General features: G+C 58.3%; 1 protein-coding gene across 3 annotated transcripts in view; it reads left to right on the top strand.

Annotated features, from left to right (window-relative positions):
* Nucleotides 1-12,176, top strand: part of SARM1 (sterile alpha and TIR motif containing 1) — a 15,127-nt gene extending 2,951 nt beyond the window's left edge. The window contains exons 1-9 of one of the 3 annotated variants that reach the window (XM_034752972.1): nt 375-1,218; nt 4,643-5,261; nt 5,521-5,733; nt 6,339-6,430; nt 7,183-7,418; nt 7,596-7,698; nt 8,137-8,326; nt 8,447-8,568; nt 10,292-10,451. In XM_034752972.1, coding sequence (XP_034608863.1) covers nt 1,208-1,218; nt 4,643-5,261; nt 5,521-5,733; nt 6,339-6,430; nt 7,183-7,418; nt 7,596-7,698; nt 8,137-8,326; nt 8,447-8,568; nt 10,292-10,451 — 1,746 coding nt within the window. In that variant the 5' untranslated portion in view covers nt 375-1,207. Of the gene's footprint in view, nt 1-374; nt 1,219-3,643; nt 4,123-4,642; nt 5,262-5,520; nt 5,734-6,338; nt 6,431-7,182; nt 7,419-7,595; nt 7,699-8,136; nt 8,327-8,446; nt 8,569-10,291 lie in introns of those variants that run through there. The other 2 variants (XM_034752973.1, XM_034752971.1) reach the window with 2 other exon arrangements.
* The last annotated feature ends 2,900 nt before the right edge of the window (nt 12,177-15,076 follow it).

Below are 15,076 nucleotides of genomic sequence, written 5' to 3' on the forward strand. Positions count from 1 at the left end.
CCCCCCCCACCAGCTTGCCTCCACTCCGTCTCCACCTCCCCCCTCCCTCCAGCGCTTGCGCCGCCATACAGCTGATCAGCGCAAGCCTGGGAGGGAGGGGGGAGGAGGAGGAATGCGGTGTGCTTGGGGAAGAGGCGGGGCCAGGGCGGGGATTTGGGGAAGGATCCAATGGGGCAGTGAGGGGGCAGGGCGGGGGGTGGGGGGCCAGGGCGGGGATTTGGGGAGGGATCCAATGGGGCAGTGAGGGGGCAGGGCTGGGGGCACGGGGCCAGGGCGGGGATTTGGGGAGGGATCCAATGGGGCAGTGAGGGGGCAGGGCTGGGGACGCGGGGCTAGGGCGGGGATTTGGGGAGGGATCCAATGGGAGAAGGAGGGGGCGGAGTCGGGGGGGGGCGCGAGCCCCCTCCAGGCTCCGCTCTGCTTGTGAGTGAAGGCAAAATATCAGGACAATTCGGCTCCCGACCTACCTTCGGTCGGGATGCGGGACAAATAAGCAAATATCAGGACAGTCCCGATAAAATCCGGACGTCTGGTCACCCTACTCTAGCGGTTCCCTCCTGGCTGCTGACATTGGCCTTTCTGCCCCGTCTGTGAGCTAGGCTGTTGGTTTCTCTGGTTCCCTACCAATTATCCCCACAACCTTTCCCTGACCCCTGTGCTGGCTGCCCAGAGTCCCAAGCCTGGTTCCTTGCTCCCAGACTGGACTGTATCTGCTCTCGTCTGTTCTGGACAATGCAAACCTAGGGTCTTGGACCCTGCGCGGAGGAGGCCGAGGCAGGAAGACTCTGCAATCTGACCTGAACTTCTTCTTTTAATGGTTCCTGCAAACCTGACAATCACGTCGTCTAGCCCACCAGTCCTGCCAGCTGCCCCACATGGCAGCTCACGCCAGCTTGGACATTTTCATCCACAATTCCCCTTCCTCTCCTGGTCTCCAGCAGGTTTCTACCCAGCCGCCGTTCTGCCTCCTTTTCCAGGACTCAATGCCTGAGCCATTGTGCTCTGCGCGCACCCTCAGCTCCTGCCTGCTAGAGTGGCACTGAGTCCAGGCACCAGCAGGTAGTTGAGACGGACACTGCCTTGACTGTGCAGCTGAGGAGACGCAGAGCTCCCACCACCGCGGGTCTGCACAGCTGGGTGTCCAAAGAGGCTGCCACCGACGGTCAGGACTCGCTTTTCTAGGACAGGAACGGAGGCAGAAGGATTCATGCTTAGAAGGTGAATGCACGAGGCACGTTCTTTGCACACGCATCTGTGTGTGAGCGTAGTGGGACTCGTTGCTGTCGGGGAACGGCTGTAATGTGCACGTTCAGCGCAGGAGCAGGGGACATTTCTGAGGGCAAGGTCTCTGCAAACGCTGCTTGGTGCAAGTATCCATCAGCACGTACTGCAGCTGGCCCTGCTATGCGGTCTGGGGCTCATCCAAATTTACAGCCTATTCTGCCCCCTCCACTGCGCCCAGTGGTAACAGTGGGGCCCAGATAGGCAAAGAGGTTAATGAGGAGAATGCATTAGGATGTCATTAACATGGGAGAAAACGTCAGCTCAGAGAGTTTGAATTCAGCCCCTCGGTTCCTGGCAAGAGGGAGCGGCCGTTTGGCCCCGCTGTCGGACTCAGCCAGAACCACACGTCCTGCATCTGGGCCAGGAGACAAGTCTGTTCATTCTGTTCCCAGCCAGACCCCTTGCTGCAGTCTAGCAGGCTGTGCTCTCCCCTAGCAAATGCAGGCTTGGAGGGTCATTGAGCCCAGAACCCCATGGGGGTGAGACCAAGGTACCCCTCGCCCCAGCATTCCCAGGCTGACCACCGAGCCGCAGCACTTCACACTAAACTCAGGTTCTCAGCCTGGTTCCTGCCATGGCCGCACAAGCTGCCAGGTGCAGCCGCTCCTCCCCAGAATCCTTTGCAATGGTTCCCATGCTGCAACAAGCTCCGGCTGACAGTGCCCTGCCCTAGCCAGAGATGCGGAGAATCTCCGAGCCCCTGGTGAGCCTGGAGCCTGGGTGGAAGGGCCTGGACTCTGGACCCTAGCCTGAGTCCGTTTTCCAGAGCTATCTGAGTGGATTGCTGTCCGATTTAGCCCACGGTCACTGGGAGCAGCACAGAGAACAGGAGTTCCCAGAACCACCCATCTCACCTGCACTGAGGGGAAAGAGGGGCTGCCTGCGTTGCATCCCTCGAATTTGGCAGACAGAGACTTTGCTGACCCTCCAGCCCACCCCTCTGTGGGCTTCGTGGGCCAGAAACGCAGTGGTTTGTCCCAGCCAGTGCCTGGAGCTGTGATCAGTACTGACTGCTCCAGCGCCCCAGCCACGCTTGTACTGGACCTGCACTCCGCATTAGCCTGTTGGTGGCATGGTGCAGAGGCCCCACGCACTCTGTCACAACCTGGCCAGACACCGGTCTGCTGGGAGGGGCCCCACCACTTGTACTGGAGCTGCGTGGCACCCTGGCACTGTTTCTAGCTCTGGGTCTCCAGGGCTCACTCCCAGCTTCCGGTCTCTTGTCCGAGCCCTTCCTTAGGATGAGGGTCTCCATAGTCCTGTTGCCCCAGACCCTGGAACCTGCCGCCCCGGCTGCTTCCACACGCTCTCCCAGAGCGCTGGACTCCTGGTTTAACCCCTTCAGGGACAATGGGACAGGGATGCAAGGAGCTTCCTACCCACATCGACTTTACTCCAAGAGCACTAGAGAGCTACAGATCTTTGCAAATAACCAAAATCCCGACCTTCCATTCCCACCCCACCAATCTGATCCCTCATCTCCTGGGAGACCAAGGACTGGTCAGCGTTTCCAGCTGGGGAGAGTCCCTCCCCGCCCCCACCCCCAGCCAGTGCCTCTAGCATGTCATGGTGGGTGGCTAAATACAGTCTCTGTTTGCCATGTGGCCAGACGGAGAAAGTCCATCTCCTTCCCCCAGTCAGACGTCTGCACACACAATTCATTGTTCTTGGGCCAGCTGTCAGTTATGATGGCCCCAGATTGCTTGTCACGACTTCTCAGTCACAGTCATTCAGCTCAGCGTCCAGGACTTTTCTGGGATGGGCACCTGGTTGGACTGCGGCCTAACAGACCATGTTCTCGTGGGCACAACCAGAACCGGGGACAGGCTAAGGACAAGGAGACAGTGGCGCTTACAGTTTACTACGACATATGCCCTCCACCCCCATCACATGCTACACAGTTCCTGGACAGACATCAGAAGTGAGTCATGGGCACGAGCTGTGGGCCCCAGCAGGACACGCCCCAAGTAACCCATCCCTAGTCAGGGTGCTGGGAAGCAAGGAGGCTCTGTGACGTGGCGAGAAAGCCCCTGGACAAGCACTGGAGACCTGGCTGGGGAGCAAGTGTTGCTACCAGAGGCTGCTCCCAGCTTTCATCGCGCGAACGCCCCCCTTGGGCTCAGAGGCAAGCGAGAAGGGAAACAAGAAGCACAGACAGGAACAGGGCCGGCTCCAGGCACCAGCTTCTCAAGCAGGTGCTTGGGGCGGCTGCTCCGGAGAGGGGCGGCAGGTCCAGGTATTCGGCGGCAATTCGGCGGACGGTCCCTCACTCCGCCTGGGAGTGAAGGACCTCCTGCCGAATTGCCGCCGCAGATCGCGATCGCGGCTTTTTTTTTGGCTGCTTGGGGCGGCCAAAACCCTGGAGCCGGCCCTGGACAGCAAACAGGCCTGCAAAGCACAAACTCAAGAGCCTTTGAATAAGGGCCTGGCTGGTGGTACCACAATGGCCTGGAGCAGAGAGCCAAACCGCAGCAAACCTGGTGCTCTAGGGAGCTGGGATGAGACTGACGGACAGAGAGGGCTTTGCCGAGGGTTGTAACCACCTGTGCCAGTCAAACGGACAGAACCAGCTGAGGAACACGTGCAGGAGCATGAGAAGTGTAACCGTGTCTGTATGCCCCAGGGGAGCGTGTCCTTACACCTTCCTGCTCACAGTGGGGACAGCGAATCGTGGACAATCCAGCTAACATGCCAGGGGAAGGGAGTGTGGGACTCTGCTCGTGTGTGTGTCTATCTGTCTCTCTCCCGTTAACTCCAGGGTGACTCCAGACCACTTCCAGAGCATTAACAGAGCCGGGCACAATGGGCCCGTCCGGGTTCTGAGGACCCATGAAGAAGGTTTGAATCTACGGAGCAGGGAGATGGCTGATAGTTGGTGGGAGCTTTGCTGAGAAGATGGGGAAGGCTGGAGGATTTTAGGGACAAGCCTCATTGGGGGAGGGGAGTCAGGTGAGGTGTAAACCAGAAAATTCACTTGCTGCTCATGTGATGGCCTGGAATGGGATCCCTTGGGAGCTGGGTCTCTGGGTCATGCTTCCTCAGGGGGATCCCGGTGCTCTCTGGATCCAAGAGGATTTGTAAGGCTCTTCAGGCATGAGAACAAAGTGGTTCTTTAGTACCAGCCCTGTATGTATCTAGCCACACTATGGAGGGGCAGGTATCCTGGCAGCCAGTCTACACGGGAGACAGCATTCCGCCATCTGTGCCCCTTGGAGCCATTCCACTGCCAATAGAAACCTCTGTCCCTCCTGGAGCACATACTGGTCTCTTAGTGCCATGTAAAGGTGACGGGTTCAGTCTCTGGTTGCCCTGGCACTGCCATTCTCTTTGATTTCACCCCTGCTTCTCTTTCACTCAGGGACCGGATTGCCCGGATTGGGCTGGGGGTGATCCTGAATCTGACCAAGGAGCGAGACAGCCCCCAGGTGGCACGCAGCCTCTCGGGTATCCTGGAGCACATGTTCAAACACACTGAGGAGACCTGTTTCCAGCTCATTTCTGATGGGGGCCTGGATGCCATCCTCTACTGGTGCCGCTGGACCGACCTTGTTGTACTGCGCCACTGCGCCATGGCCCTGGCCAACTGCGCCATGTATGGCGGGCAAGCCAACCAGCGGCTGATGATCGAGAAGAACACGGCAGAGTGGCTCTTCCCACTGGTGTTCTCCAAAGATGACGAGCTGATCCGCCTGCATGCATGCCTGGCCATCACAGTGCTGGCCACCAACAAAGAGATCGAGAAAGAGGTGGAGCGGTCGGGGACCTTGGCGCTGGTGGAGCCCTTCATCGCCTCTCTGGACCCGGAGCGGTTTGCATGCGACTTGCTGGACAGCAGTGACAACAGTCAGGGAAGGACAGCAAAGGACCTGCAGCATCTGGTGCCCTTGCTGGACAGCTCGCGGCTGGAGGCGCAGTGCATCGCTCTCTTCTACCTGTGCATAGAGGCCACCATCAAAGCCAGGCAGAAGAAAACCAAGGTATGGCTGGGTTTGGGGAGGCAGGGTTACCTGGGACAAGTAGATGTGGGAGGAGGAGGGGCACTGAGGTTGCATCCAAGCAGCCCTGCAGCCTCTGGGAAATGGGGCATCGCTTGCTCCCCCTGTGTGCTCACAGTTCTGCCTATTAGGGTGCTGTGGTAGTCCTGAAATGCCCACGTGCCAGGACTGCGCAGCACGAACCAGCGGGAAGGCACTCGGGGAAACAAGGATGTGATTGCTCCTGCTCTTCTGTGCCCAGATTTTCAGTGAAATTGGGGCTGCCCAGAGCCTGAAGAGGATAGTGTGTTACTCCACCAACACCACCGCCTCGTCGCTGGCCAAGAAGGCGCTGCGCATGATGGGTGAGGAGGTGCCTCGACGGATCCTGCCCACTGTCTCCAGCTGGAAACCCATTGAGGTGCAGACGTGGCTGCAACAGACTGGATTCAACAAATACTGCCAGAGCTTCCTGGTAGGGCCATGCTTGCGGGGAAAAGGGCAATGGAAAGGCCCTTTGCTGGGAACACACAAAGAACCCACCTTGTAACTGTCTGTAATAAGGAACCCTATAGATCCAACGTCACCCAGAGCAATGGAGCAATTCATGGCCACTGCCACTCCAGGGCAACGTCTCCACCTGGCACCTTCAGCCTTGAGGAGAGCTAGACGGGACTAGGCCCGTGTCTTGTCTCACCAGTGCTGCAAGCCCCAGAGCAGGAGGCCAGCCCTCCATCCTCATGCACGGGCATCCCAGGGCAGAATCCTGCCTGATCACAGCTGGGGCAATAGGCCGCCGTGTGTCACATCTCACCCAGACCCGATAGCCAGAGCACGCTGGAATCACAGAGCAGGAGTGTGGAGGGAGAGGCTGTCGACGAGCAGTCCCATCTCTGGATGGCAAAGAGAATGGCTTAGGGCACCGGAGCTGCCCGTGAGCCCCCATGTGGGGCTGCCCACCGTGCACTGCATGAGCATCTCATCCATGCCCCCAGGCTGAGTCTCCTCCCTGGCTCAGGGCTCCATGTGCATTGTGCAGCAGGCCTTGGTGGGCTGCTCTGACACCTCCTCTCTTGGCAGGAGCATGAGGTGGATGGGGACTTGCTGCTGCGACTGACGGAGACGGATCTGCGGGAAGATCTGGGGATGGCCTCTAGCATCATCCGGAAGAGGTAGGACCCTTGTGTCCAACAGCAGTTGCTGCAGAGACAAGTGGGAGAGTCCAGGGCAAAGCTCTTCGACTCTCCCCTCCGTTCCCTGCTGTGACAGGAGCACCAGAGGCAGCTGCCTCTGACCTCACACTGGGAGAGGCTGGGCTCTTGGGGAGGGATAGCTCAGTGGTTTGAGCATTGGCCTGCTAAAGCCAGGGTTGTGAGTTCAATCCTTGAGGGGGCCATTTAGGGAGCTGGGGCAAAAATCAGTCTGGGGATTGGTCCTGCTTTGAGCAGGGGGTTGGACTAGATGACCTCCTGAGGTCCCTTCCAACCCTGAAATTCTATGAACTCTGAGGTTCTACTGTACACAAAATGGACCTAGAGAAACACCACCAAAGGCCCTGTGCCCAGCTGTGACTCCATCCTGCTGCTGGGGGAGTTCTCACAAGGTGGCCAATGCCACAGGGAGTGGCTGAATGGGAGGGTCAGGGGGAGGGGCTCTCCTCAGCACAGGAACTGGGCTGGGGCCCTGTGTGCTACTCAGAAAGCTGCAGACTGACCCTGGATTCTGCTCCCCCGGCTGCAGGTCCTGCCCCTTCACGTCTCAATGCAGAGATGTTCCATCAATCAATCATCTGTCTGTCTGTCCATCTCTCTCATGCACCCTTCACCACAGCATCTGGGCACTCTCTTCTCTTCCTGAGTGCCTGCCTGACCCCGAGCCCCATCAAATCCCTCTCCCCCTATGCTTACATCCATTGACTTGCCAGGTTTTTCCGGGAGCTGACGGAGCTGAAGACATATGCAAATTACTCCACCTGCGACCGCAGCAACCTGGCCGACTGGCTGGGCAGCGTTGACCCCAAGTTCCGCCAGTACACGTACAACCTGGTGACTTGTGGCATCGACCGCAACTTCCTGCACCGTGTGACGGAGGAGCAGCTGCAGGAGGACTGCCGCATCAATGTGGGCTTCCACCGCGTGCGCATTCTCTCTGCCGCCAGGGGTAAGGACCTGTTCCCTTCTCAGCACAGAGACACCGGGGCCCAGTCTGGTCACTGGTCAGACCTGGCCAGGGCTGGTCAGCTCACTGGGTCGGGGGCCGGATGGGACTAGTCTGACTGCCGGGTGACCATTCACAGATCACCATTAACTCTTCGCTGCTATCCACTCTCATATCTAGAAATGCTTCACTCTCCCCTGCCGTGCAGTGGCTGCAAATCCACCTCTGAGGGGCCTGATGTGTTTATCAGCTACCGACGGAGCACTGGCTCCCAGCTGGCCAGGTGAGTGCCGAGGGGATCGCCCCACGTGGACCCACTCCAGGGGTCTGTGTCATGGTGCTGATGGCTGAGGAATGACCCAGGATCTCTCTGTGGGCAGAGAAGGACAGAGCAGAATCTGGAGGGGACAGTGCCTGAGGCTCAGTGAGAGCAGAGCAGACTGGAAGGGGAATTCAGCCCCCAAACCCCATCCTGCTTCCCTGCTGATGCTGACTTGCACCTTCCTCATTCTACCCCCCTGGTGGCCCAGTCGGAGCAGGGCTTAAAGCCTCCCTCCCTGTTAGTTCTGTGACAGCCCACACGCCTCGAGCCTGCGCAGGCCTGAGCCAGCAGCTACCGTCTGGAGGCTGCAGTTGGCTCTGTGGAAGCCTGTTCTCTCGGTGCCCCTGGCTGAGATGACAAGGACAGGGGGTGCCCTGATGGTGCCTCTCTTGCCCCCAGCCTGCTGAAGGTCCATCTGCAGCTGCATGGCTTCAGCGTGTTCATAGATGTGGAGAAGCTGGAGGCGGGGAAGTTTGAGGACAAGCTGATCCAGAGCGTGATGAGCGCCCGCAACTTCGTGCTGGTTCTCTCGCCAAACACGCTGGATAAGTGCATGGGGGACCCTGACCGCAAGGACTGGGTGCACAAGGTGAGAACCCCCGGGCAGGAGCGCAGAGGGACTTGGTGGCACCGCGGGAGTGGGAGGGGCTGGAGATGGCTCTGGCTGCCACGTGGGAGCCATGAGGTAAGCTCTGGGCTTTCCCCTCAGGAGATCGTGACGGCCCTGAGCTGTGGGAAGAACATCATCCCTGTGGCTGACCATTTTGAGTGGCCTGATCCCCAGGATCTTCCCGAGGACATGAGGGCTGTCCTGAAATTTAACGGCATCAAGTAAGTGCAGTCGGGGCCCTGTCCCAGACATGCTCTTGTGGTGGCTGCTGACTTGTGTGGCGTGCAGGCAGTGCGATGCAATCTGAGGTGGTGGGCGGGTGAGACAGCAGACGCAGGCCGCTGAACGTCACCAGTTCAGGGCAGGGGGTGCCGGCCTCTCTGCAGCTGGGACCCATCTCATCTGGGAGGTGGAATTTTCTTCTCCTGGTCTCCCTTGAATAATTCTCCTCCCTCCTTGGCGTTTTGGCCCCTCAGCTACCTGCAGGCAGATCTCGTGTCTCCTGTTATCCTTCAGCCGAGCAGGGCAGACTGAGCTCTGTCCATCCCTCCTCCTGACCCAATCGCTCCAGCTCCTTCATTGCTTCTCCTCTTCTTCCCTGAGCTCTGCTTGCCACTCGTGTAGGATCCCAGACGCGTCCCAGCAGCCGTGGCCCCTTGGCACTTTGAATGGCATCCCAGGAGGAGTGGGGGGGTCCCTACTGTGCCCGTGGCCCAGGCTTCCCAGGGTTGCTACCACGGGGCCATAGCATGAAGGAGCCTTTTCTGTGCTGCTGGGGTTCAGCTCCCTGCCTCTGCTAGCCACAGGCAACCCAAACCCTGCCTCTCAGCCCACGTGGGCTCCACTGGCCCCCATGCAGGTGCCGATAGGACACTTCAACCCCCGCAGTGCCCAGCCCCGGGGCACTGGTCACTCGGGATGTTCCCAAAGGAACAGCACGCCAGCTTCCCAGTGACCTGAGACCCTGCTCTGCGTCACACACAGCACTCAGGTTTGCTTCCTGAGAAAGCAAGTGTAAGTAGCAGAGAACAGAGAGTCATAGGGCAGCCAATAGAAACACTGGAAACAAAGGGTTACTCGTAAAATCAAATCTTCACATGCCTGAGCCCTGCTCTGCTGAGCTGCTGTCACCCCGAAGTCTTTCCCCTGCGCTGTCCCACTGGGATGGCCAAGACCCTGCTTTCATGAGGCCCAGCCTGCTGTCTGCACCCCCAGATAGATCCTCTCTCCTCCTTTGCTCTTCACTGGAAAACAGACCCCTGGTTACCTCATGAGCTCCCCCGTAGCGGGTGACTCCACATGCTGCCAGACTCCCACTGGGAGACACACAACACACAATGGCCTATGGGGGAGAGAAGTGGTGGGACCTGACTTAGGGACGCTGCCTGTGGGTGACCTGCCTGTAGCTACAGTGCCCAGCGTAGACAGAGACATGCCTCCTTTCACAGGACCCGCACGGCCCGTTGGCAAGTAGGGTGACCAGACAGCAAGTGTGAAAAATCAGGACAGGGGTGGGGGGTAATATGAGCCTATATAAGAAAAAGACCCAAAAATCGGGACTGTCCCTATAAAATCAGGACATCTGGTCACCCTATTGGCAAGGGGATGATGTAACACCCGTACGTGAGCGCTGGGGAACTAGAATGTAAACACCAGCCCCAGGGTTTCCTGTAACCCGTATGCACCTCTGTGCCCTCTGCCAGTTGGTATCGAGGTTCTTTGGTCACAATGGCATCGGGGGGGGGGGTCTGACAGTGCCCATAACCCGGGCACACTGAACAGCACCCGTGGCCCAGTCTGACAGTACCTGTGGCCCGGGCACATGAACAGCATCCGGGGGGGAGGGGGGTCTGACAGTGCCCGTGGCTGACGCATCGAGCTCACCTGCAGACTTTCGAGTCCATTGAGCAGGGTGTGATAGTCCGTTTTCTCCCCTGGATGCAGATGGTCCCATGAGTACCAGGAGGCCACAATCGAGAAGATTATCCGCTTCCTCCAGGGCCGCTCATCCCGGGATTCTTCAGCTGGCTCAGAGAACAGCCTGGAGTGTGCAGCCCCTCTCGGGCAGACCTACAGCCAGGCAGGGCCGCCCCATATCCTCTAGGGCAGTGTTGTTCAACCAGGGACCGGCTTGCTGCTTTCCTACACTGCATCAGGGAGATCTCAGGGCGTGGCGCCGGTCCTCAGCCCGGCAGCTGAGAAACACGGTGCTAGGCACTTCCCAGAAGCGCTCTCCCCAAGTGGGGTTAAATCCTTCCTGTTAGAGCTTCCTGCTTCCAGGGCTGTGCCCTGGGCCTACCCCTAAGGGACCTGGACCACTTCCCTGGCTCAGACAGTGCAAGAGGAAGGGCCCTTGGCTGGGGCAGCAGCCGAATATCAACTCTCTAATTACCCTCCCATCCTTGAATCCAGCCCCGGCACCAAAAGGGATGTTCTCCCCTTAAGAGCAAAGAACACTTCCTATCTGCCTCCTACAGCCTGAGCCTGTGGGGGCCAGACAAGAGGGCCCGTCCCAATGCCCCCGGGGCAGGGAGACAGCTGTTCCCCTTCCCTCGCCATGACACCCACTCGTCTGACTCCCCCAGCCTGCAGAGAAAGTGATGGAGAACGCAGACCCCACCCAGAGATGTTTGCAGGAAGGAGGGGAGGGGGAGGAAGGGGCAGTTGAGAGGAAGTGGCCCATGCATAAGGCTACGATTTAGTCACAGGTATTTTTAGTGAGTCACGGACAGGTCAGAGACAATAAAAGTCATGGCCAGTGATCTGTCCGTGACTTTTACTAAAAACAACCATGCCTAAATCTTAGGTGCTGAGGGGGGCAGGGGTGCTCTGGCAGTCGCTGCTGCTCCTGGGGGTGGGATCAGCCTGGGGCCCCACCGCCACTCCTCCGGGCAGTGCCTGGGACCAGTTGCCTGGGGTCGCCTGAGCAGCGACCAGCGTGGCTGGTCCTAGGGCCGCCCCAGCTGCTCGGGCGGCCCTGGGCTCAGCCGCACCAGCCGCTGCAGCTGCAGAAGTTACAGAGGTCCCAGAAAGTCATGGACTCCGTCACCTCCGTGAAAGACTCGCACCCTTACCCACGAGCTGTGTATTCACGAGGACTTCACAAGGGAGCATCACGCAGCTGGCACAGGCTGCCATGTGGACTCCAGCTCCTGCACTTGCTGGTGCCTGGGGACCATTACCAAGGGCAGCAGCTCAGGGAGCGAGTGGCACCACAAAGTGCCAATGGGCAGGAGAGGCCAAATGAAAGCAAAGCCCTGGAGAAATCCCCTTGTTTTATGTCAGGTCCCTACAACCTGCCTAGGTGGAGACCTCCCCTCCCCCCACCCCAAACAGCAGCTCCTGCCACCTCCACGCGGCCTCTCTCCACACGCTGCCCAGCCTGGGGAGCCCTTTGCTTCTAGCTCAGGTAGAAATCTTTCCCGGGGGCCTTTGCAAAGTGCATCTTGTTTTGATCACCTGATGTCTCAGTTCTTGCCACTCTGGTGCCCTTGTAAAGCATTGTCAGGCCCATGTATGCAGGGCACAAAGCTGCCCGGGGCCCGGAGTGCGCTGCTGGGCGCGGCGTGGAAGGACGTTAGCTGCTGCATTGTACCTGTGGGATCATTATACACCGGCAAGGCACTGGGCTGTGGCTGTGTTTTATTCCTGCCGGCTCTGCTCTTCATCCCAGATTGGTCATGGCTCCTGCTCCGCTCAGAGGGAGGGGTCTGCGTGAGCTTCCCTCCAGATTAGGCTTTGTTGGCTCCAGCGTTAAGTGACAGGCCGTTTCCTCACCTCCCCCATCCCGCTCACAAGCCAGATCCTCTGCACATTCAGAATCGGCCAGCAGGGTATTGGGGATGGGAGCAGAGGCCATTGCCGAGGCTGACGGGGGTTTCCTGGGTGTGGGGATGGGCTGACAGCAGGACCTTGCAAGATGTGGGGCCAGGCACAGTTGGCCCATGTACTCTGGGCCCCGTTCACCGGGGGAGCGGGGGCTGTACTGCAGCTGGAGCTCAAACACAGGGCTTGTTTGCTTTACTTTGCCCCTTTCTGTGGCATCTGTGGGTGCAGGGAGAAGCCTGATGTCAGGCAGCCAATGCGAGATGGTCTCAGCTCGCTGTGCTAGGGCCTGGACCTCACCCTGCACCTACACCTCTGATCTTTGGCTGCTGCTGGAAGTTGCTCTTAACAGGCCCCTTTCTGACACAGGAACTGGCCGGGGCTTTTCTTGGAGGAGATTTCATCTCCTCCAAAGGGGTCCCCACTCTGCAGGCTGAAGCTGGCTGCTTAGGGCCACACCAAGCCCAGCCCTGCCCTAGGAAAGGAAAGGTCATTGGCCTATTGAGCAGTGACAGCACGGTCCCGCTGCACACCCAGCGAGACAGACTTCCAGCTCCAGGTGACACACTGTGACCAGATGGCCAACAGAGGGCGCTCCTCGGGTACCACAGACATCACTTCTCATCCCCATCTTCACTGCAGCTCTCCTGCCTGTTCCTTCCTGCTTCCATTCACAGGGCAGCTCCTGCAGCAGCCCCCGCAGAGCGCAGCGCAAACGCTTCAAGCCTGGCTGGAGCGTCAGGCCCACGGCGGGTAAACGCCCGGGGGCCTCTGCACAGCACTCTGGGTATAGGAGTCACCCACTCGAGCACTGAGCGGGTTGCTTAGTCCCAGCAACGCTGTGGAGCAGTTACAGCCGCCGAGCCCTCTCTGCCCACAAGCCGGCAGGCTCCAGCCACACGAGATGGGTCCAAAGAAAATGGGATGCGGTGAAGGAACATTCATTATTAATGAGTGGAGATGATGGGCTCCTGAATGAAGAATTGCTTTCAATTAGAGGCATTGGGGTTTGAGTGAGTAATGCCATGGGCCAGCAGCAGGTGGGGTGGCACAGCAATGCGTCTGCAGCTGATGTGATCGGAGACAGCCATAGGCACAGGGACACGGCCTGCCTAGGCTCTGCTCCCTCCGGCCTGCACCTTCTCTGCCACCCAGGCCTAGGGGGTGGGGAGGAGCCCAGCGCATGTCACTTTGGGACCCGACTGGAGAGTCTAACCCCAGCAGCACTGCAGGCCCCACTCAGGCCTCTCCTCCCCATGTGCTGAATGAAGGGGTGGAGCCTGTTGTACGCTGCACTGGCCCAGAGGCACCTGCGTGGATTTTAGGGCAAGAGAGCACCATTGTTCATCAAGGCCAGCCAGACTTCTCCCTTGGGAAGGCACGAACCATCAGGCCTTAGGAAACTCCAGCTAGTACAAGATGCTGCAGTACGTCTCCTCAGCATCACGGGCTACTGTGAGCCCATTCAGCCTGTCCTCCACCCTTTACATTGGCTTCCCATAGCCAAGAGAGTCAAAGACAAGGACCTGTAAAGCCTAAGGCACAGGATGAGAGCCATGGCAAACAACTCCACCTCTCAGGCACAGTGGAACTTCCTACCATGAGGATAAAGTTGGTCTGTGTGGGAGACAGAGCTTGCTGGGGGGCTGGTCGGAGACTGTGCACAAACTCCTCAGGGAGCTAAGGATCAGCCCAAATTCCCACTCCCCGAGGCACTGCGCCGACCTGCCTTCTCTAACGCAGACCGAGCAGCGTGGCTATAGCGAGGGGGGAACCCTACCAAAACATTCCACTGCCCACATATTCTCTCCCGGAAAGAGGGTGAGAGACAGAATAAACCACAGGAGGCAGCTGCTAGCCGTGTTGCTTCATGCGCGAGTAAAGGTGCTGAGGGCAATACAAGAACCTGTGTAATATAGACTAGAAAGGCTCCCAGCCTCCCTTTTACCCTGGCCCTGGATGTCCCGGGCAGGTTTGGGATTAATGTGAGTGAGCATGGTACCCATTGTATTCTAAGGACACCCATACCTGCTGCTCACAGCCACGCTGTGGTAGGTCGTGCATTGGCCCCATGCTTGAGGATCTGGGAGGAGAGCCAACAAAAAGAGCTGTTGTTCTTCCATAAATCCTATTGGATTCTTCCTTTACACACAGTGGGTGACTGACACACAAAGCGAGCATGGTGGGACCAGTGAAATCGAACTGCACAGACACTGCCAGCTGGTGATCCTGGCCAGGAAAACGGACCTGCAGCCCAAGGGGACCAGCTAGGATTTAGTGGCCTGATGCTGCCTTGAGGAATTCAGATACAAATTCATCCACAGCCCTGAACTCCCGGCATGCCCCGTTTGTAGAGAAAGTCAGCATTGGCCCTAAGCTCAGAGTTGCACAGGCAGCCCCAGCACTGAGCTTTATATTGACATAAAGCATCCGACCACGGCTCTGCTTCTCCCATTCTCCCCTCACGCACCTTCCTGCTGCCTGCTCCTTCTCTCCCCACTCCCCACTCCAGCAGAGGCGAAACAAGAGCTTGGGCTGATTTGGCAAACACTGCCTATTATATTTACAGGCAGGTAACGGAAACAGAGCTGCTGTGAGCTTCACTCCAGTGCCCAGGAAAAGGTTAACCCAGTGTGTAGCTGCTGCTAGCAAGTCTCAGGGGATCATCTCTAATCTTTATGGCTCCAGGCTCTTTGATGAGCTCATTCTTCACCTGGCATCAGATTATTCGCTGCTGCTTTTCTCTCCAAAGTCTTCAACCCAAGAGAGAAAAGCAGGAGAATAACGGAGAGAGATAAGCGGGGAAGGAAGTCTGGACAAACTGGAGAGAGTCCACAGGATAGCAACACAAATGATAAAAGGTTTAGAAAACCTGACCTATGAGGAAACATTTAGAAAATGGGT

The sequence above is a fragment of the Trachemys scripta genome, chromosome 18 (genome assembly GCF_013100865.1).
Source record: "Trachemys scripta elegans isolate TJP31775 chromosome 18, CAS_Tse_1.0, whole genome shotgun sequence".
Classification (NCBI taxonomy): domain Eukaryota; kingdom Metazoa; phylum Chordata; order Testudines; family Emydidae; genus Trachemys; species Trachemys scripta.